The 23,627-nt window shown below is 36.6% G+C and overlaps 2 protein-coding genes across 3 annotated transcripts in view; one reads left to right on the top strand and one right to left on the bottom strand.

Annotated features, from left to right (window-relative positions):
* LOC113240422 (RING finger and transmembrane domain-containing protein 2) overlaps nucleotides 1-11,542 on the top strand; it is a 16,950-nt gene extending 5,408 nt beyond the window's left edge. Inside the window, exons 2-6 of one of the 2 annotated variants that reach the window (XM_026477712.1) lie at nucleotides 2,583-2,918; nucleotides 3,464-3,618; nucleotides 6,519-6,789; nucleotides 7,577-7,792; nucleotides 10,619-11,542. In XM_026477712.1, coding sequence (XP_026333497.1) covers nucleotides 2,583-2,918; nucleotides 3,464-3,618; nucleotides 6,519-6,789; nucleotides 7,577-7,792; nucleotides 10,619-10,852 — 1,212 coding nt within the window. In that variant the 3' untranslated portion in view covers nucleotides 10,853-11,542. Of the gene's footprint in view, nucleotides 1-2,582; nucleotides 2,925-3,463; nucleotides 3,619-6,518; nucleotides 6,790-7,576; nucleotides 7,793-10,618 lie in introns of both variants that reach the window. The other variant, XM_026477711.1, reaches the window with a different exon arrangement.
* Nucleotides 11,543-21,098: 9,556 nt separating this feature from the next.
* LOC113240466 (E3 ubiquitin-protein ligase RNF19B-like) overlaps nucleotides 21,099-23,627 on the bottom strand; it is a 182,836-nt gene continuing 180,307 nt past the window's right edge. Inside the window, exons 8-9 of the mRNA XM_026477779.1 lie at nucleotides 22,180-22,390; nucleotides 21,099-21,691 (exon numbers count right to left, since the gene is read on the bottom strand). Coding sequence (XP_026333564.1) covers nucleotides 21,288-21,691; nucleotides 22,180-22,390 — 615 coding nt within the window. The 3' untranslated portion in view covers nucleotides 21,099-21,287. The remainder of the gene's footprint in view (nucleotides 21,692-22,179; nucleotides 22,391-23,627) is intronic.

Genomic DNA, 23,627 nt, shown 5'->3' with positions numbered 1-23,627 from the left:
TATGATGCAATAATAACCGGCATATCATGATACTTTTCAACATTTTTATAATCAAATCATCAAAAATTTTGACTTCTTTTATTACTTTGCAAGTTACATAATTAAAATGCAATAGTGCGTTGTATTATTTATTAATAAAGTCATAAAATATAAATAAAAAAAGTTTAGATAGCAAATTTAAATTTGCAAATATTTTTACACTGAAGATAAGAAAATAGCAAATATCAAATTCGTTTGTAGTACAGCCCACAAAATCAAGCCGTAGTTGTCAAACAAAGCCGGTGAAATTCCAAAATAACAAGCCGGGGTCAACACTTTAGTTTCACAACACGTGCGCACTCAGCAAAAGATTTTACAAGAGTTTTTTGCACGGATATTTCGCTGCAGAAATAAGTAATAGCTTCTCTTTCACACAACGTGGAAAGCCGTAACTGTTATCTCTTTTACACAGTACAGAAACAAGATAAGATAAACTATAAAAACCGTCGATATTTAACAAAGGGCAAAGGTTGTTTAGTTTTAGTTTAATTTTCTGGTTTTTTTTAATACCAGAATGTTGGTTAGTAAGGTCGATTATGTTTAAATTACCAAGTCAAATATTTCAATACGGAACCAGAACATATAAATGTACCATTTTTCACCGAAATTGCATCACCTCATTTTGGCAGTTCATCTTAAAAAAAACTCATCAAAGTGTCCGTTTGACCACAACGAAGTCTGATAAAAACTTGAAAAATTTTTATTTTGTGTGACGAACATCTTGTTTTTACCATTTTATGTATGTAGTACTTATGTTTATGTTAATAACAGCATCAGCGAAGACTGCTACACATTCTGTACCGATCTTAGATATATTTCTCCTTTTGAAAGAACAATTACTTTAGTGAGTCAAACTAAACACTATAATTATTATAAATAAATACCTACGTATAAATAAAACGTAATACAACAATATTAATTTTATTCAGTAGTATTATGAATTTATTCAATAGTAATTTAAATTAGTTCAAGTAATACGTATCCCGGGATATTTTTTGATCATATCACGAAATGGGTATGTCCATACTAAGAAAACGTTCAAACTTTAGGTATAAAAACTCCCTCAATTCCGATCACTGCTAATAACACTAAGTTAATTATGTATCTATTTATGTTATTAACATCAATCAAAACCATCAATAAAAAACCAATCCTTTGTGCAGCTTTTTCTTAAAATGCTATTTTTAATGTTATGGTGTATTGGTTCAACAGGGTAGTACTATTAGTTGAGATAAAAAAGCCAAATTCAGACCCATCTTGTGAATGTTCGTGTGACTTTGGTGATGCACTAAAAACAAAATAAGTAAATTAACTCGTAATGATAAGTAAATTAACTTGTTACGCAAGATAATTTTCAGGTTATTTTTCCATATCTAATTTCGGTGGCAATTTCTGTTACTTAAATATTCTAGAATATTATCATAATATTAGTTAATATTTGAGTGTCGTATCTTAAAATGTTATTTAATATATTTCATAGTAATATACTAAATAAATACTTAAATAATTCTTAAGTAATAAAAATTGCCTCCGAAATTAGGTAGAGAAAACTAACTTGAAAATTACCATACAGTAAGTTTCGAATTCGCAAAATAAATGAGAAGTGTACATGTACTGTATGTGTGTAAACACTTTATTGTACAACAAAGCAAATAATAAATTTTAACAAACATGTCAGTGTACAAAGGCATAACAAATATTGTGCAGAGAGAATGGAGAGTGTAGGTTCTGCCACAAGGCAGATGAAACTTCTGTGCATCTTTTCACCCAATGCTGCCTGGGCATACAAAGTTCCGTGCTGGGCACAGGTCACAACTAGAGCACATAAAAGCTGTCAGAGCCAGGAAAATCCTTAGTTGAATGCCCCGACTGTCGATCGTAATCAGCCTTGACTGTAATTAGTGGTGATCACAATAGAGCACATGATGGTCGCAGTTATGAGGGGCTGCATAGGCCCCAAATGAAGCCACCCTAATAAGAACTTTTATGCACACTAAACTTTAAGCTACTTATAACTTGATATTGCTTTTTAACAGTTCAATATACTGAAAAGTTCAATAACTCTTATTATGACACAATTTGAAATATTTCACTAATTGCATTGTTTTTGGTATAATGGTCATTGACCATGTGCACCTGGCCCAGGTCAGTACAATTTAAAGTGTGCAAACTTGTTTATTTCTCTGACCATAGTTCATTTGCAGCATATCCATTATGTGATTTAATAAAGTGCTAACTGAATGATTTATCATTTGTGTTTGGGCTACTTGCCTTCTTCTCCTTTCATATTGCATATGCCGTATGTAAACCTATTAGTAATACTTACAGGAAGTCAAATTCTAAAACATTCAATGTTAAATAGTTCCCAAACTCTCATTGTATTACTTACTTGTTTGACTACTACACTCTGCTGAAATTACAGGCACATAGGACGAGTTAACTGTATATCTCTGATTTGTTCATCCCGCCACCATTTGTATGTATAATATGGTTAGAGGATCAGTTTTATATCAAGTTAACTGTATTATTTACATTTTTTTTAGGGAAATAACGCTCGTCTATCTCTACCAACATGGCTGCCACGCAATCATCCAGGCACTCATCAAATGGGTGATAGCGCCCTACAAAGACCACAGAGCTCAATAGCTCATGTCAATCTAGGTCCAAACTCTACCACATATGTGGTAACGGAACGAGCTACCCCACAACGTCAACAATCCACACATGGCATGAGTAACAGTGCTTCAAATGATTCGAATTTGTCAGAACAAGCACAGGAACACCCTGAAATCAATGTGTCAGTGAATCCGGCGAATAATAATAACATAAATGACAATGAACAGGATAATGACAGTCATAGTGAAGATGGAACACAACAGGTACGAGTATGTATACCTTTTTTGTGTAGTGTTTTAAATGTGCTCTTTGCTTGCTGGCTTTGTTCGAGGCAGTTTTGAGTAATTCCAGGCTGTCAGCAGTTTCAACATAAAGACCAATTGAATATTATAAGCCTATAAGGCGCTTAGGTGACATATTGAGAGATTGTGAATTTTATTAATTTCATTAATTTGAATTGCGCGTTTGTTAGTAACCTATTTACATTTTCTTGCATCTGGGTACTTAGCGAATACATAGGAATACAATTTTTACAAAAAGGTGCACTATAGCTACTCATTTCAGTTGGATCCACTTAAAAAAAATTGCTTAAAAAACTATTAGCATTAATGCATGTCATAAGAAATCATCCTGTGCACCTACAATATGATAAAAACATAGGAATAATGTGTTTTTTAAATGTTTTTGGTATATGTAACAAATTTCATGATATCTCAGTATCAGAGCCTATAAAATGACCAACTATGTGCAGCTAATGAAATGGTTTTTCAAGCAATTTCTGTGTCCAATACCTTATTTTTTCTTTCAGGTGGTAGATGTAAGGGCAACTCTAAATTTACTAATAAAATACGCGCCGTTCTACTTCATACTGTTCATTAAGTCTATGTATGACAGCCGAGAGGCGATCTTCACATTCTGTGTGCTGTTCTGCACTTTCACACATTGCAACAGTTTAGTAAGAAGGTAAGTCTATACTCTTAAAAAATACTCTTTACTGTTGTCTTTTTTTTTCTCTAAATAAATAAATATTAGACAACATCACATGTTTTGATCCGATTCCAAAGTAAGTAACTATACAGTTATTTTTAAAATAATAACAATCTTGCAGGACTAGATTACTAACATCATAAACAACAACGTTTGTTCCGTAACTTATGACACAGAGTTATCACACTTTAGAGCGAGCTATTTAAATATTCTTATTTTAATAATTAATACAAAGATAGAACACTTCGAAAAAATTCTTCGATTCGGTTGGATTCGAACCATCGTCTTCTAGCAAACCGTGCTAGACGCTATGCCAACTAAGACACGGAATGAACCAGCGGACTTTACGAATTTTTCTTTGTGCTTGTAGCGGGTATTTGGTTTGGTTTTTAAAACTTTTTTGCCGTAGCGCCATGTGTGAGAAATCTATTTTTTCAGACTCAGAATTTTTATTTTTGTACCAAAGAAATTAGTAATATAGTTCTGCGAGGTTGTTCGCGTTTTACAAATAACCCTGTATAAAAGCACTTATGTTATGGAAATTGGAAACAACGACGACGGTACGACGAACACCCAAACCCGAGACAATATAGAACGATCATTCTCTGATTATTATAGAGTTCACCACCTAATTTACGTGGCAATTTTCATTATTTAAATATTCAAGTAAGTATATTATCGTGTAATTATTAAATAATTTTCACGACACAATACTCGAATATTAAATAATATTGCACGATGATTGCACGATAAAAAATCGAATACTTAAATAGGTAATAAAAATTACCACCCAAATTAGGTACTGAACATTAGTACGACAATGGTCGAGATAAGTTAGTTTTTCTACATTGACCCGGCAGGGGATCGAACCCGGAACCTCAGAGATGACACCATGAAAACAGGTGTACAAGCCACTCGACCACAAAGATCGTCAAAACTACTTATAACACAATAAGACTATTGTTTGTCCCAAATCAAAGTGTACCTGCTCTTTGGACCGCTATCGGGTTAACAAAACGACCATTGTGCGATAGCGCAGTTTATTCATCGCACTATAGAATTAAAGTGTCCTTATTAAAATGATTAAGAAGATGAGTTTATGCCGTGAAACCACTTTAAAAATTGAAAGACACTGAGAAGCATTACACTGTAAGCGCCATTTTTGTAATTTTAGGGGGGAAGCAGTTTTGAGTCGAAAAGCGGTTTGTACGCCAGTTAGGGTAGTTCGAAATGTTATTAAAACTCAATTAGTTTTATTTTAAGCCAATCTAAATGTTGTACACGCTGAACTTCGACACAAAACCGCGTCTCCTGTAAAATTACAAAAATAGTACTTACAGTGTAATGCTTCTCAGGTACGGAATTGTTTTGTTAAGGTTCTTAATTTGGAACCAACTCATCAAAGCTCGAATGGCGCAAACTCTCTATGGGTCCTTGCCTATTTCTGCCGTGAAACAGTAATGTCAACGTTACTGTGTTCCGGTTTTGAAGGTTAAGGGTGCTGGTGAAATTACAGGCATATGGGACTTGTCCACTTATGTCTCAGGGTGACCGGCGCAGTGGCAGTGCCCCTCAGATCTTTGCGACTTAAAGCTCTGAGTGGCACTACAATTACTAGCTTACCATCAGGCGCACGACTTGTTCGTCCCGTCACTTGATATTATAAAAAAAATGGGCCTCTTTAACATGTTTGGAATTCCACCCCCTTATCGGTATGTAAAGGTACATATCTGCTCTTAGAACCGCTGTCAGGTTAAGAGACTTCACAAAACAGCCAGTGGGCGATAGCGCAGTTTAATCATCGCACTTTAGAATGATAGTGACATAATTCAAAAAAATTAAGAAAATTAGTTTATACCGTAAAACGACTTTAAAAATCATTGTTTTCATAAGTTTCTTAATTTGAAACCGACCTATCAAAGCTCGAATGACACCAGACTCTCTATATGGATCTCTTTAATATTTTTGAAATTCCATTCCCATATCGGTATATATATCGGGAATAATGTGATTATATTTATTTATACATAATATTTATTAACGAGAATATATTATATTTATTGGTTTCATTCAGTAATGTTTTGAGCTTTCAAATCGTGTTTTATTTTTGAGTTACGACAGTGTTTGGTTTCATGTGTGACGTATCTGCCAAAAAGTAAAGGATTAGGAATTGATCCGTTTTCGTTCCGAAAAATCATCGTTCAACTTTTTCAAACGCGACTGAATTTATTACTTTCTATCACAATTATAACGGTTTAATCTTTATAAGGTCATAATCGGCTGGCGGAAAGTGAGTGAAATTCAATAAACCGGATTCATCCCCTAATTTGTCACCCTTAGATAATAATAATAATAATAATATTTATTGAGTCAATACTATTGCATGCTATCTTAAAATTACGTGACATTATAGACAAGGAACATAATAGAGGTGGAATATTTTCTTTAAACTTAAATAGGACCACTAATGACCCCTTTCCAAAAAAAAAAGAATATCGAAGCCGATTCACAAATGTCGAAGTAATCGCGAAACATAAACACAAAAAAATACACTTGAATTGCGAGTCTCCCGACTTCAAAAAAAGGAGGAGGTTATCAATTCGACTGTATTTTTTTATATATGTTACGCGATAACTCCGGCGACATCTGTGAACCGATTTTGATGATTCTTTTTTTGTTGGAAAGAGGGGACCTCAGTGTTAGTCCCATTTAAATTTGAAGAAAATATTCCACCTCTAAGGGTGGCAAACAAGGGGATGAATCCGATTTCGCGCACTTTCGGGTAACCGATGTCAACAAAACTTCGAACTTCCACGAATTTTTTAGGTCGGTTTTTTTATTTGTAGTCGATTAAAAAGAACACATAATTTTTACAGGGAACACGGAAAACAAATGAACCGCAGCATAGTAGCGCTATTCTGTGAACTAGTGTTCACAGTGTGCTGCATAATCATCATTCATTTCTTCTGTGGCCACGGACGGTTGCTCAACAACGTAATTATGTTCCCCGGGTACACAGAGCCTATTGATGTTTGGGAATTGATATGGCTCGTTGTGCTCACCGATCTGATAGTCAAGATTGTGACTGTAGATATTAAGATATTTGTCACTATGATGCCTGCGTTTGTCCTGCCATTTCAGAAGCGGGTATGTCATTACATATTTTACCATTATTTATTTAATATATATTGCTGTCTTCTAAAAATGACTTATTTATAACTCTAATTTACTATAGATATTTGAAACTATGAGTCTTTGAAGATATGCTTCTAAACCTTTCAAGTACAAACAACATAAGTTGAATTTATCTTTTTTTATATGCTTAATTAACTCTTAGAATTTTCGAATTAAAATTGTTAGTGATAATTGGTCACACACACATTGTATACCTACTATTATATCGGTTTCTGCAACAGGAGATGGAGCAAACTAACCGCGTAGGCAATGACAGCCCAGTAACATTGATTTAGTGTTTTTTAATTATTTCATTACCTTGGATACGAGCCCTTTAGTCGAAATATTGGAGATAATAAACTTGGAAAGTAATATAAAACAATAATACTAGCAGAACAAAATTAATTAATTTTTTTCTATATACAAATATATTATCAATGAATTTAAATGCTACATGGCTTCTCGGCTCGTTATTGCCATTTCAACCACTGTTTGAAATCGGCCAATAGTTTGCCGGTGTTGCTATATCATCACATTTTTTTGTAATTACCTGCCAACAGTTTTGAAAGATTTTTTTCGCTTAAACAATAAATTTATTATACCCCAACTACTTACATTTAATTTGCCAAAATGGCGGGTTTTTGTAGTAACAGTATTTAAACGAATAAATTTTTAGTTTAAGTACAACATTATATTTTGAGTTTCTAATTAAGTAATATTTGTTGCTCAATAAGTAAATAATGATAATTTGAATTTGCAGGGCAAAGTATATCTATTTGTTGAAGCAGTGTCGCAGCTGTACCGTTCGCTGTTAACTATCCAACCATGGATATTCTTCCTCATGCAATCATACGAAGGTTCAGAGAAAATGGTGGGCATGTTTCTGACGTCCATTTATGTTATTGCAAAAGTGATTGAGGTGCTGCTGAGGTTGAAGTTGTTTAAGACTGCTACATGGACGTTGCTGCAAAGTGTGGTAAGTTCATTTGTTGATTTTATTCATTGACTTACAAATAAATGGACGACGGGTCTAATACAAAAACCACGAAAAAAATGTCCCAAGTCAATCTATTTAAACGTAGTGACGTGTAAAGGAATATGAAAAAGCTAAAACGTTGAATTTAAATTGTAATGTCATCGCAGTACTGTCTAATTTTGCTTGCTTCGCTGTCAGTCGAACAAACGAAGGCTAAAGCGTGAATGACGCTCTGTATACGATTTTAACACTTTTTAGCGCGGACCCGACGTCCATATAATTGTAAGTCAATGATTTTGTTACTAATTATGTATACAAAATAGTAATTATATGAACCCTTTAACAGTAATCAAATTAGCGATGCGCGATTGTGAATGATTTCCTGTCATTCGAATGTGAAATTACTGATCTACAGTGTTTCTATTCGAATTTTATTCACTCACTTGCCCTTTGCCTTTGATATAGACCGGACGCTTTCAGTTGACTTGGAAATAAATAGAGTTGCTATTAATTTTTTTATTTATTACAATTATTATTGTCATTTTTATTATTTACAATTTTTATGGTAAAGACCTGTTCGAGCAGCGCGGAAAGTCTTTATTCCATCGATGGCGAACATACTAATATAGCTATGTCAGATGAAGAAACGCGTTCAGATACGGACTGAATTGAATTTATTAAAAACCGGAAAAATATTCATTTTTAGTTATATAAAAAAGCACACTTTATTTTCTTTATATTTTTGTTGACATGGAGTAAATGTTAATAAAAATAGGAAAACAGTTTTACAGCTCTATATAGTTCCCACGGAAATCAAAACAAAATAACAATAAAATATGTTGTTCAGTATTCAAATTATTATAGATTTTAAATTTAATAATTAATGGGCATGGAAATTAATATTCGCGTGCATTCGAAAATCCGATGATGCCGATGGACATTGTAGAAATGAAATTCGAAAGATCTGAATGATCATTCATTACTAATTAGTATTATTAACCCATAGATTCCATAGAGCATTTCTGCTCGTGATCACTAGCCTTCTCTGACATGTGGTAAATTCTGTAATTGTGTCGGAGACAGGGATGTTTTGACATGGTATTGGCATCGAGTACATAACCAGAAATAGAGACGAAATGTCATTTAATTTGTTTGAAAACTATTCTGCCATATCATTACGGTGACAACTGCGCTCCGATTGGACAGCCCGAATTCGAAACAATTGACGGGTGTCTTCAAAAAAAGCCTTTCCGAGCTGGAGAGGTGAAAAGTTATCGATTATTAAATACTGACGTTTTTCTTGGTTACCTATCAGAAGTCCGAAATGACATTTTCCAGAAATTACTTTTGCTCGAATTTTCATAACCTCAAAAGTAATTTTGAAAATGTTTTTTCTTTTAAACCTAACTTAACCGAACCTAATCGTATTTGCGATAAACATCCAACATATCCTGAAAAAACAACGGTTTCGTTATAATTCGGTTTTCGGGGTAATGAAAATTTGAACAAATGCTATTATGGAAAAAAATAATTCGAGTTAGTGATAGGTTACCATTTTTGTTAACCCGTTCATGGACAGAAACAGCGATTGCCGTAAAATTAAATATTAGAACATTACGATAGTAACGGGTGCACCTTTTCGCTATATGGATGTCAAAAAACCAACTACGGACTTTACAGTGCTATTTCCAAGTTGCATAGAGAAGTATCAATAATGTACTGACAAAATTCAATGATTTACGTACACTGAACATTTTATATTAAATCAATATAATTGTATCTTTTTTATTAAAATAAAAAACGATTTCAAAAGTTCCTGAAATTACATCTGTTTGCCAAGTTTTATCGAGATCGGTTACTGGAAAGTGCGCGAAACCGGATTCATCTCCTAATTTGCCACCCTTAGAGGTGGATTATTTTCTTTAAATTTAAATAGGACCAATACGAGGTACGCTCTTTCCAACAAAAAGAGAATCATCAAAATCGGTTTACAAAGTAATTGGGTAACATACATATAAAAAACAATACAGTCCAATTGAGATTCTCCTCCTTTTTTGAAGTCGATTAAAAAATACAATGACAACAAAGAACAGTAATCTAATAATCATAATCTGATACTAATAATAATAATGTTGTTACTGACATTTTTTTTATGAAATAACTCTACTAGTTTTTTTTGTTATGGTTATAGAATACAAAGATCTAACACACATATTTTTTTTTTCCTTTTTTTTCGTGTCGGGTCGACGAAAGAAAAAAATCTGTGTGTTCTTATTCATAGGTGAGGTATAGATAGGTATATGTAGTTTTAAGTTATATTCATTTATTCATGTTATCCAACTCATCAACAACAGTAATAAATCAGTCTTAAGAGCGCGTTCCCATTATGTCGTAACGTTTTATTTATCGTTGTCAGACGACTGTCGTATCTAGCTGTTTCCACTAGATCGCGACAAGAATTTATTGGTTCACGGCAGCCGCTTGTCGTTTGCACGACGTACTCGTTTGAAGCTACGATTATGTGTCGTCGTATTTTATCGTAACGTTTCATTTATTGTCTGACTGACGACTGTTCGTTCTAGCTCTTCCCATTATTACGACAATCTCTCGTCGTAACGTTAAAAAAGTCGTGAACGAAAGTTAATCGTGTTATACTATATGTAAACAACTCGTTTAAATATACAAGCCACGACACTTTAATCTGCACGACTATCTGTCGTCACTACATAATGGACGCACCCTTACTACCATGCGGACGTTTTTCTCAATAATTCCCACTCATAACCCTATATGGCGATAATTAATAATGTAAGTGTCATTCTCCAGAACCTAGGCACAAAACCTACTGGCGAGCAACTGCTCTCAGCTGGAGATTCGTGCCCGATCTGCCATGACGATTACACGACGCCGGTCCGACTCGGCTGCAGCCACATCTTCTGCGAGCTCTGTATCTCAGCCTGGCTGGATAGGGAACACACCTGCCCTCTATGCCGCGCTAAGGTCGCCGATGAACCAACATGGAGAGACGGTTCCACCACGTATGACTTCCAATTGTATTAATTTAAATAGTCCTATAAGTTACATTCTCTTGCTTTGTTTACTAAGCTAGACACTTACCTGGCGGATATTACGCAGCTAAATAACGCGCGAAATTTGTTGTAAGTCGTAAAAAATTGGCAGCAGCTACCATGTGACGTTGAACGAAATTTTACGTGAGATATTCAAACGCGTAATTTCTGCTGGATTTTGTCTCTTGTCCTAGAGAGTCCGCTACACTTGTCGGCACGGAATCCCATTAGACAGACCTGAAAAAGCTTTATAAAAATGTATAAAACATATTTTAATTATGATACGATCTGAACGTCTACTATCACTCTAAATGAGTCTCTCTGACTGAAGCCAAAAGGCTGTCAAAATTATTTTTTTTTAATCAAAATTTATTTGAAACGATTTTTGTGAGACCGATTCAAAAGCGTACGATCCGGTGTGTGGATCGATTCAGAGACACAATGATCCATTACGATCCGAAAAATCGATTCAAAGCAAAAAGTCGTGCATCCCTAGAAACGACTCGACAGAGGCCGGCAACGAATGCATACGGCGCCGACGACGTCCGACCAACAACGTTATCGACCTTTCGGCTCAACGCGACAAATTGATGTCTTATTTTCTCAAACTCGTATCTTATAAAGAGTGATTATTCAGGAGATGGCAAAACTTTATATTTATTTTAAATTTCTTATCAAGGGTGTCAATTTGGATGCATTACTTTAAGAATAGGTAAAAGCCAGTATGTGAATATGAAGCAAATGTGATATGAAATCAGCCTGCACAATTTGTATATACAATTCATAATTATTAATACAAAGATCGAACACTCACAAAAAACACTCAGAAAAAATTCCTTCGATCCGGTCGGAGTGTTCGATCTTTGTATTAATAATTATAACAAACTAGTGGAGTAATTTCACAAAAAATAATTGAATATCAATTCAATAAAAATTTAATTTATACTAACTAAATATTTCATTTTTTAAGATACGAGTTTGAGAAAGTAAGGCGACAAAATGTGATTAAACAAGATCGTCTAACGCCGGTTCCGCGCGGTAAGTGTAGGGACTCCCTTAAGGTTTAGGTTCTCTTGCAATGAACTGCGCTATATGTAAAATTATAGATGTTGTCATAAAATGTACCTTATCAACGTCCTTTTGGTATCTACTTTGAGTTTTAAGTTTGAAAGTTGTTCATAATGGAATTAGTTCGCCGCATACCCAAACCCGAGTTTGTAATTCTATTAATTTGTTCATAACAGCATAATAATATTTATTTTCACTTTCACTCATAAAAGCAGCTTGAGACCTAATGAAATCAATAGGACATATTACGATTTTGGGGTATCGACTACATAAGTAAGTGCTTTCGCCTGTAGTTGATTTGAAAAGCCTGTGTCGAGCCCCCGACCGAGAAAATTGTTTTTAGTAGTGCAATTAGCTCAATTTTACAAGAAAACTTTTAAACAACTAATGCTGTGATCACACAGAGGCGGCCGCCGCGGAAGCGTTCCGGGCGCGGGAATTTTCGCAATGTACGACTTTATATGAATGAAATCGTCCGGCGCCCGGAACACTTCCGCGGCCACCTTTGTGTGTTCTGAGCATAAATAAGTTGTCTCGTTGCTTAAAAGTATTTCACAATTACAAGTTCGTGTACTGAAATTGCGAGTGCACTAGTATCTGTTTTGTAGCCAATAAACCGCATTTAATAGTTGCTATAACAGAAGTGCATTTCTACTGTTTTAAATGATTTTAAAAGTTTTTATGACATGGAATCATGTTATAACGTATAATTCTAATTAAAAACAATACCTTTCGTATCTCGAGCTTATAAATTTATATTCCTTGAAAATGAAATCTTTATTGTTCATACACACACAAAAATTCCTTCCGCACTACTGGACTAGAACCTGGGTGAGTCAAGAAACTTTTATAAGTTCTCAGAGGTGGCGTTAGAGCAAAAAGCCATTTAGACAAGAACACATGGCTACTTGCAGAGATGGGTAGTGAGTTAAAACCCAATTAATACTCCCGAGTTTCAACCGGGTTTTTACCCATTTTTAATCGTGGGCAGACGGCGAATATGGCATTTGGTATAATTCCATACTTATTTGAAATTTCGATATAAAAAATTATTTTTTTTTACGAAAAATAGGGAACTCCGCACTATACCCATCTTGCAATCGTAGACTCTCACTTACTACTAGGGATGCATATTATGATTAGATTTTTATAAAAATCGATTCTAGTGAACACGATAACGAGTCTTGTATCTTGTATTTGTATTCATTTCAATGCAATTTTGAAAGGAATCGATTCAATACAAAGGCAAAATATGTAAACAAGCAATAAACATTTTGTAATAATATAATTAATAATAACGCACTCAACATAGCCCCGCAATAGGGAAACCCTGAGTCGCGGGTGCTATAGACACACATAGACAACCACAAATTACACTCAAACTCACGAGAGAAATAAATGTAGGCCATACAAATATTTCTCCTGGCCCGGGAGTTGAACCTGGGACCTCTGCGTGGAGGTCCGGCATGGGAACCGTTCGGCCACGGAGGCAGTACAAAGTAAAAGTGTGTGTGTTATTATGTAATAATATAACTACATTTGAACAAAACTCGATTTACAAATATCTAGTTGTACATAGTTGTTGTCCTCGATTTTGGGTTTTAATCCGATTAAAACACGGCGTACTTATCCATCTCTGGCCACTTGTATTCGTTATGGGGTGTTTAATGTACTTGGAAAAATATTTAACGTCCAGACAAACATGTAGATGCTGACAAAATATGACCGTGGTGCACATGGAGCCAAATAAGGTGTTAAACTAATGAATATGGCCACTGTGTGGACGGTTTACTTGCGTATTTGCATATTTGGCTCCTTTTATGTGCATCGAGAATCCAACCAGCGCGCGTAAACGCATGTTTGGTGTTTGCTGTATTTGTCGAATAGACAAAGAAGGCAAATACTTTGTCACACATGCTATGTACAGTCATATACACAACATATCTGACCCTCCAAGCCGACTTTATCGACCTTTTGGTTCTGAGCACAAAAATGTGGAGAAAATTGTTAAACAACTTTAATCTTTAACCAGTGAGCCGTAAAAATTATTTTGGTGGGACCCCCTGGTCGTCTCATTAGTGAATGACAATTTAAGAAAGTTTTTAAGCGAACTTGATCTTTAACGTATGGTTCGTACTTAAATACAGAACACAAATTTCAACCAGCTTAGTAAGGCCGTCATGGTCAAAGGGTATAAATATGGCTTTGCAAATTGAGGCAAGCATGGTTCGAGTCACGTTAAACATAAAATATTGTTTAGCTATGACTATATAATATTTTTTTTCTGTTTTAACGTCTGGATAGGTGTAGGGAATGTCTAAGTCTTGTGCATACAGAACAATAATTTCTAATTTTAATAATTCCGTTAAGTGTGGCATATTAAAACAAGAAAGAAAGTAAAAGTCTTTGAAAGTCACTAAAACCTTGAAATTTATTAAAACTGAATAGACAAATAGGAACGAAACGTGGAACAATGCGTAATCACAGAAGACACGATCGTATGCAAACTGCAGAGCGATTTCGTTATTTGTTAATCTATCCATACTCACCCTACGCTTTATTAATAATATGCACCCACCCACCTTAGGCAGTTTCTAGTGAACCAATGCTGTTAAAAATATAACGTTAAAACAAAACAGTGCCCGTGGAATCGAACCACGAGTATTGTAACTGGTAGTCGATACAACAAGCCGCTCGACCAATTTACTTGGAAGTTAAATGACGAAATTTGGTATTGGTTTTAAATATATGTTGATCATCTTCAAGCAACACTCCACTTGCTTACACAATAAAGTTGAAATTGCTTCAATTTTTTCATTGTTCAATACGTAAGATGGCTCTCAGAACCAAAAGGTCGGTTTATATTAGGTTAGTATCTCATGTATATGAATGTACACATGGTATTGTTTGCCAAATATATCAAAAGCCACATGAAGTGCCACCATAAGATCTGCTGGCTCTATCGACAGGTAACCACGTTGAGGCAACAGTCGCTGGTTCGTTTCCAGTCGAGTCGAAGGAATTTTTCTTTGTGTTTGTTCGAACAACCTAGTGAAGTATTTTCACAAAAAAGTTAATGAATATCATGGTAGTAAACACGTCATGATATTCAATGAAAATAAAATAATGAAATCTTTGTTTTGTTATGGAATTTTATTTTGTGTGTTTACTTTGTAAATACTTTGCATGCGCAGTTAGATCACGTCATATGGAATAATTTTTATAGTTAAGGACTTGTCTCTGCTTTGTATAGTTAATAATTGTTTTTGGTTAACAGAAGTCAGGTGTGCACTGTGTAATTTGTTATAATGAGATTTAGTAAGGCTGTGTTTATAGGGAATTGTTGTTTAAGCCAGATGCACGCAATATATGCAGTATACATTTTTTTGTTAAAATAATGGTCATCGTTCACTTACACGTTTTAACTCAAAATAAAATATTTCAAAGCGGACTTTCCCTTTGTAAGACAAAATGGCGAACGGGTATGGAGTGGAATTCCCTGCAGACTTGTTACCTAAACGCTGTACCTTGGGCCTTTTCAAGGTGAGGTGTACAGGCATTTTTAGGTGTGCATGCTCCATCGTCACTTTCCACCAGGTGAGCAAAGCGGTGTTTATGTACTAGCATACTAGATGCGGCGTACCATACACAAGCTGTATTTCATTGATATGCGGTGAAGACACAACACTTCAATATCATAGATTAACAAACAACAGTATACTGACTATACAATAACAGAGTAGGGATTATATTAATAAAATAGTTGCTATGATTACCATATATAAATTTAAGAAAAGTCTAGGCTGCACGGTCTAAAGATCTTTGCCTTTCCGCAAGGCAAAGTACATAACATCTATAATTTCAACAACTCTACTGTATTCGTTTTCTCAATTTGTTTTCATAATATTTAACAAGGCCTTTAACACTGTACCACATGCTGTTTATGCCGGCCTCAAATTGCATGGTCAGTTAGGGGCATTTTTAGATTTGATACAATAGGTTACATTAGTATAAATTTTTTTGGTTATTTTCTATAAGGGGTTTTCCAGAACAATATTTATGTCTCCATTACATCCAATCTCCTCAACTCCAAATTGTACTCTTGCGGCCCTAGTGTGTTAATTTGTTTTTCTTTTTAGTAATAATTATAAATAGTAAGCGGCCCCTGGGTCAAAGGAAAATGAAATTGTGCAACTAATAGCGACTGTGCCTGGGCTTTAACGTCAATTCCTCAACTATGGATAAATATCATTGGTTACACACTCAATATTATCTGCCTGCCTAAGTATAATTAGCCTGGCTTATTCCCAATAGGTATAGATTATCACGTCTGTCCACGGTACAATGGTATTGATACTCTTTGACAAAATTCAACACTAAAACAAAACATGGTCACTATTGATAGTGTTTTGTTCGGAACATGTAGTTGCTGTGAATATTTTTGCCTATAGATTGAAGTCGTTGGTTGGAACAGTCTTCTTACCGTGTCGATGGCATATACTATAATGATTTGCTATCAGTCCTTTCCTTTCGTGCCCCACCGTCCAACCGTGTTGGAGCAGTGCATGTAAGCGATGACCTTTATTCTCACCGTTGATATATTTATAAAACTCTACAGCCAGGAATGTATTTGTTACAATCATAAGTTTTAGATATATGAATTGTCGTCCCTAATTTATAAAAATTACTTGGGCTAAGTAAGCAAACAGGATAGAATAGTCTATAGATGTATCGAAAGTTCTGGAAGAGCTAGCAGCCCTGAGAGGGCTAGTGAAGGGAAATTTGAAATTAGGCCTAATTATAAGTAGCATTAATTATATAATTGAATTTTATAAATGTTTAAAAAGTAAGTACTAACGAGAGAGGTTCGACCAATTGTTTTCATAGCTTTCCGGTCGACCCACATAAATAAACTGGACTTATGTGCATTTAAAAATATTAATTCTTCTAGATTAATAAAAAAAAAATTCTAATAGTAAAAATTTGATGTTTTATAATAAAATCGAAGCTCAATAAAAAGTAGTATGTAGCTTTAAAAATGTTTCTAATAGCTAGGTTGTTTAGAAATGTCAGGGAATTTATTTTGCAGTACAGTACCATGCAGCAGATGTAGCGCGACACTTCCTACTAGGTATCTGCCGCGCAGTAGTGGTACCGGGGCGCTTGGAGTCTTAATATTAGGAAATACTTTGGTCGCTTATGCGTTTCGTCTCGTCAATTTGATATACATATAGTTAAGCTCGCGAATGTGTTGCCTGCTTCCTGAGCGCTGTTACACGATGCGAAAGTTGTCGCGCGGTGTCCGCTCAACTATCACGTTTTCACGCACATTACTGGCGAATCTGAATTCTATTTACATTTAAATTCCTCAGAACAATACAACCGCCCGGTCGTCGGCCGCCGCGTAGACGAAAAACAAGCCGGTCTCGCCCGCGCGCCCGGGTCTCTCATTTAAGTTAAAACGTAAAAGCTAAATCAATAGAGCGTATTTTGCCATGACAGACGCATGCGGTCGCTGTGCGGCGACGTAGGCGTGATGAAATTTGTGTCGAATAAACGCGCCTTGAGGGTACATACAATGTAACAAAAAAAATGTTAAACGAAATTGTTTCTGATTTTTCAATTGACCTGTTCTAAATAAACCCAAAAATATAAAAAAAACATAAAATATTAACATTTCAAATTGTATATATTTTAATTTTAAGTAGGCTAAGAATATTGTGATATATAACCAAGTATAATTGTAACAAATGTACATACATACCTATTTTGGAAAATTGCCTTTATTTTTTATTATAATATTTTCAATAGTTCGGGAGTTGGTACGTTTGTTTCATTATTATTTATATAGTTATCTAACAGAGAACTATGAAAAATCATACATAGATTTTGTTCTTTTATCTCGTGTAAAGTACGTCACACGTACTTTTCCATTAGTTTACTTCTATCACAAAACGGGAATAAACGCGATGTAACATTTAATAGGTAATTGCACACTCGTGTACTATCTCGAAGTTTCGGATATCTATCCGGTGCAGTGACCACGGTCATGAACTGACTGAAGATATGATATTACGTCACATCCACCTTCTGCAGTCTTCATCCACCCTCATAACGTACACCGGTTCTAGCCAGCGTAGCGCCCGGATGCAATCAATACCCTGGCGCCCTCAAACAGGCACGCGATCAAATTGTAATACTTGCAGTTAAAGTCAGGTTAGGTAGGCTTTTTGGAGGCGTCGTCGGCGCCCCCTAAGGCTGCTAACAGATTGACGAAGTGAAGTCGTTATCAACTTCATGCAGTTGAAACCGGCTTCAAGCGATCGAGATCGACTGAACGCAGTTAATGCGTGAAGTCGTTATCAACTTCTTGCAGTCAAGGTCTCGGCTGCATGAAGTCGGTTTCGACTGTATGAACTTGATAACGACTTCACGGATTAACTGCAAACATGCAGTCAATCTGTTAGCAGTCTAAGACACTGCGCCCGTCTGCGTCGCACACCCTGTATCCTAAGTCGGCACTATCGTAACTATATGAAAAATATTGTTTCATCGCGTTTAACCTTGTAATGTAAGGGAGCTACTACACTTACTAACGCAGAATCGGCTTGAGCCGATCAGAATTAGTCCATACAATTCCACTCAACGGTAACTCAAGATGTGTGAATTTTCGTAAAATGAGTTTTGTAACTTCTGATAGAGTACTTTTTATTTCCTATGGTGGTATTAAATTAGTAGATTTATGCATATAACACAGATACGATTTCGTCACAGAGACGGTATATTATACCATTGTAATGTGCACTGAAATGAGGTAGAGAACTCATTTTTTATGGGAGTTTCTTTCGAATCTTACGATATGCGTATTTTGAATGTTGTTAGATAGAAACTACGTTAAGGCTCAACATTGCCACGGGACGAAATAGAAGCTAATTTTTGTAAGGAAATTGTACATAGCATAATGAACTTAATGTCAATTGTGTAACGTGCAAACTACACGCATCAAAAGTGTCTAGGGATCAAACATTTTTGCAAATTACTGAAAATCAGGTTTTTTAATTATTGTTTTTTTAACACTGATATATTTTTATGTAAAAAAAATGTAAAAAATATGATTTTCAGTTAACAAAAATGTGCTTGATTTTATGTGTGTTGATACTGTACAGCAGCTGCGGGAATTCCGGACTTTGACTCGTATCTAGTTCGAACGATACACGATTGACAATGAAGTTCTCTAAGCTATGGTTACATAAATTCGCTTCCAATCCTTCCGCGGCAATGTAAATTGAGCCTTAAGGATGAACTATGTTTCTTCCTCATATAGAATATAGTTTAAATATATCTCATTGTTAACAATATGATCAACTTATTATACGCCTTTTCAGACTGTTTTCTTTAGAAACGTAGTTGATCGTGAAATGTATGTATATAAAATTTCTTCCGTCTTTCACAAGACATCATTGATAGCGATCGAGCGCTATGTGAAATGACAATATTGTTTCCAAATTTATTGCAGTTTAAATTATTTAGATTTAATGTTGCATCCTTCATCTCCGTTGTTGGAGAGCTCTTTATTCATGACATTCCTCGCATTGATATTTGTTCCTCCATAGAATTGTTTTAGGATCAATTTACATTGCTGCGGAACGAAATGGAAGTTTTATGAAGATTTTTGTAACTATAGCATAATGGGTTTTAAAGCCAGCTGCGGCGCTCTTCAGTGCGTGCTTTTCAGTTCATTTTCACTTAAAAGCGATACTTACAATAATAATTCATAAAATATATTAAACAGTGCGCGTTATTACAAAATTATATCTTGAGATTTTGTATGAACTGTCACAAGGATCATCCTAGAGAACAATTGTAGTTAGCTCAGAACCAGTAACATTATTAATATTGAAGGTGACTGTACTAACCGATCAGTAGGTCCAATGCCCGTAGTCCAACTGTTGGACCAAGGACAAAAAACTTTACCCTTGGTCCTACTAGTTGGACTACGCAGTTGGACCACGGGCAATGAACTAGCGATCGGGCTACTATTCAAAAACGAGATAAAAAATAAGATACATAAAAATTTCCATGGTGGTTTTTGTGAGGCAATATCGATTGTTAGCGATTAGATTGAGGTGTAGACTGAAAATCAGCAATGCTGAGTCTTCAACCTTTTTATTCACATTTCTGTTTTAGTTGTCGCTGTTTTTTTATTTGTACTAGTTTTATGTGTATTTTGTGGATAAATAAATGTCTTTTTATTTTTATTTATTTATTTATTGACTGACACTGTTGAGACTCAACTGCCATTGCATCTAGATTTTAGCAGAATTACAAACGCGCCAGTTTGAGCGGGCGAGTCCGGGCGGCCTCGGGCCAACGTGTGACGCCCGTGACACTACGGGCCGCGGGAAGCCTTCTTAATCATAATTGCAATATAATATCAGTGGAGTCTCAATGGAATTACAATGACCAGTGGTTTTCTAGAAAATTAATAGACTTGGGAGACCAAGGTTGCACGTTTAGAGAATTCCCGCAGCTACCGTATCGCCATAATGCTATGTACATACAATTTTGTTACAAAAATTCCCTTCCATTCCGTTCCGCAGTAATGTAAATTGAGCCTTAAAATTTTAATGCAATTTGAGTCGACTGAAGTCGTTCGCTGCATGCTGCATGCCGCGAACGAAGCCGACACGCGTACGCTTTCGATACTAGCGAACGCTCTTATTGCTTTACGTTTAAGGCCTAAATTTAGTTTTAAGCTAGAGACAAATCTAGAAGGAAAAATGCAGTGGAGATCGATTATGATATTGAAATTAAACACACCCTGTCCGGACGTTATTTAAAATTGTACGCGTGTAATTTCAACTAGATTTGCCCTTAGCCAAACAAGCATCTATTTTGAAAGAAAAAATATTTTCACAGATGTTCTAATTGTTATTGTAAATATGTGTTCTAGTGACCATGTACTCGAGTCAGTTTTCCTTACGGATATAATAATTGAGTGTTGTATACTTTTCTGTTTACGACGAAATGTGTCGATAGAATAAGAAAGAGTGCCTACGAAAACCGGATTATGACACGGCGTTCAGTAGGCCTACGTGTCCCTTAGCGATATATGGAAATATACGAGCCAAAACCTTTCCTTCCGTCTCTCATTTCGAAACCCAGAAAATGAAACAACGACTAGATATAATAATCACATTTTAATCCTTAAGTTTAGTTTTATACGATTCACATAACATACAATATCGCTTACGATTACTTTTTCGCCTACAAACGTGAAAAATTAAATAATTTAGATCATTAATAGTAGTTATTATTGAAAGTATCACAAACATCGGATAGAGCGGCGCCGCAGCGGGTTAGGAGGCGGCGGGCGCGGGCGCGCGGCCCGTCTCGCACGCGCTGGACACGTGCACGGCCAGCGGGGGCGGGGGCGAGGGCGGGGGCGCCGGCGCCGACGGGCCGGCCTCGGGGTCGGGCGGCACGGCCGAGCCGTACAGGAACAGCGAGCGCAGGCGCGCCGAGCGCGCCGACGTGGACGGCAGGTCCTCGGGCCACGAGCGCGCGCTGTGGGCGCTGTGGGCGCTGTGGCCGCTGTGCGCGCTGTGCGCGTCGGGCGCCGGCGCCGCCACCAGCGCCGTCACCTCCACGCGCGTGGCGCCCGGCGACGCCGCCTCGGGCCCGCCCAGCGACCCCGCCAGCGCGGCCAGCGACGCGGCGCGCGCCTCCACCTGCGCCGACCCCGCCGACAGCGACGCGTCGCCTGCGCGAGAGCGTTTTACTTCGCTAACTCTTAGACTTTCGCGGCTATGCACTAAATGATTATCCCTCAAAACCCTGTGCCGCGGGTGCCATGGACACACACTTAGACAACCGCAAAGTACGCCCAAACTCACGAGAGAAATAAATGTAAGCCATACAAATATTTCTCCCGGCCCGGGAATCGAACCTGGGACTTCTGCGTGGCCACGGTAGATAAATGTCCACATAGATTCAAAGAGTGACATAGAATGAAATAAAGTAATATTTGGTGGTTTTATCCTACGATGCAGTAAACTTACTTTCGGAAATACGGGATTCAAATAAGTAATTAATTGATATTTTTGGTTCTAACCACTCCATCGTAGATCATTTATAAACTCCTTTGGACACCCTATTTCATTTTTTTAGGCAAATTTTTAATATCTCGAAATTTTATTATAAAAGCTTATACAACGCCCCTGCCCCAGTATAGTTAAATAGTATAGTTACCGATGCTAGGTTCGAGCCTTCTAGAAACGGCATCATGATCGGCAGGCCCATCGCGATCATCGTCGAAGGGAGTGGGAGGACCGGGCGCGGGGCCCCCGCCGCAGCCTCCGGCGCGGCACAGCGACACCGGCACCACGCCGTATACGTAGAACAGCAAAATCGGCACGCCGATGCCCACCGCCAACCCAGCCACCAGCGGTGATACTACCAACTGGAAAAGTTACAATGGAGGCAATCAATTTAAATTGTTAGATGGCTTAATTCATAGTAGACAGTTAACGCCACACATCCTCAGAAACGTAGCGGCACCCTATACACGATCACTTCACAGTGCAACAGAGACTCAGGAGCCGGAAAAGTTTTGTCAAACCTCTGAACATTTGCAGCTTTGGCGCGAAAGAGTACCACCTACGTTTGTCCCGCCTTCTGAGAGTCTTCCTCTTGGACACGAATTGCCATGGCCGATCTGGCCGTTTTTAAATAGGCTTCGGACTCAGGTTCGTCGGAGCAAGGACAATTTGTTAGGTGGGGATTTTCGGATGGTTCTAACCTGGACCCCGATTCAGAACTCTTCGATATCTTAACCGAATCGTTCGATTGAATATCGTTCTCGAATCGAAGGGCGCTTCCCGAGCTATTCAGAACATTCGAGTTAAAACGTTCGATTCGGTCGGATAGTAATCGTAAGGGTGTGACGTCATTTCGGTTCGGTTTCGAATACAACAGTTTGACGTACGATTCGGTTATTGTGAATAAAAATAAATCGTACGATACTAATCGAATCAGTCGACAACAGAGTTATCGTATGGTTCTGAATCGATCTACTGGACTGCTTGTGCAGTGCGACTCAAACGATGACCCACCTCATATCGTGCCCTCACACCTGCAGGCTTGAGGATTTAATACTAGTGACGCGGTCGGCGTGGCTGAGTTGTATGTCATTGATTCGATTAAAGAAGTTAAAACTTCCTAAACACTTCATACTACATGTGACAGCAAAATGTTTATTTCTTTAACTTATTTATTCAGGTAACAAACAGCCATTTACAAACAATAACTAAAAACAATGTATCTATAATATATCTGTAGTACTATATATAAACAACGTAAATTGTGTAAATACGTGACCTATATATACTAAATATCTACATTGCAATATGAATGTTTACATTACAGTCATCAAACTAAAAATATGCATTAAAACCATTGACTTACACTTATTAAAACCACTAGAATACCATTTCTCGCACTTTTTTCTTAAATGCATTTAATGAGTTTGCAAATATATAAATTATATTAATGTTAGTTAAAGATGTCCCAATCACCAAACACAAAGCCAACGCCTTATGGTGGCATTTCACACACAGTTTCACAGGTATATTAAATATTTGACGTCCGGGCAAACAGGGAAGATAAGGAGTTAAAATAATTAATATGACCATGGTGTG

The sequence above is a fragment of the Hyposmocoma kahamanoa genome, unplaced genomic scaffold (genome assembly GCF_003589595.1).
Source record: "Hyposmocoma kahamanoa isolate Upper Pololo Valley unplaced genomic scaffold, ASM358959v1 138, whole genome shotgun sequence".
NCBI lineage: Eukaryota > Metazoa > Arthropoda > Insecta > Lepidoptera > Cosmopterigidae > Hyposmocoma > Hyposmocoma kahamanoa.
This window is presented reverse-complemented; position numbering and strand designations above follow the sequence as displayed.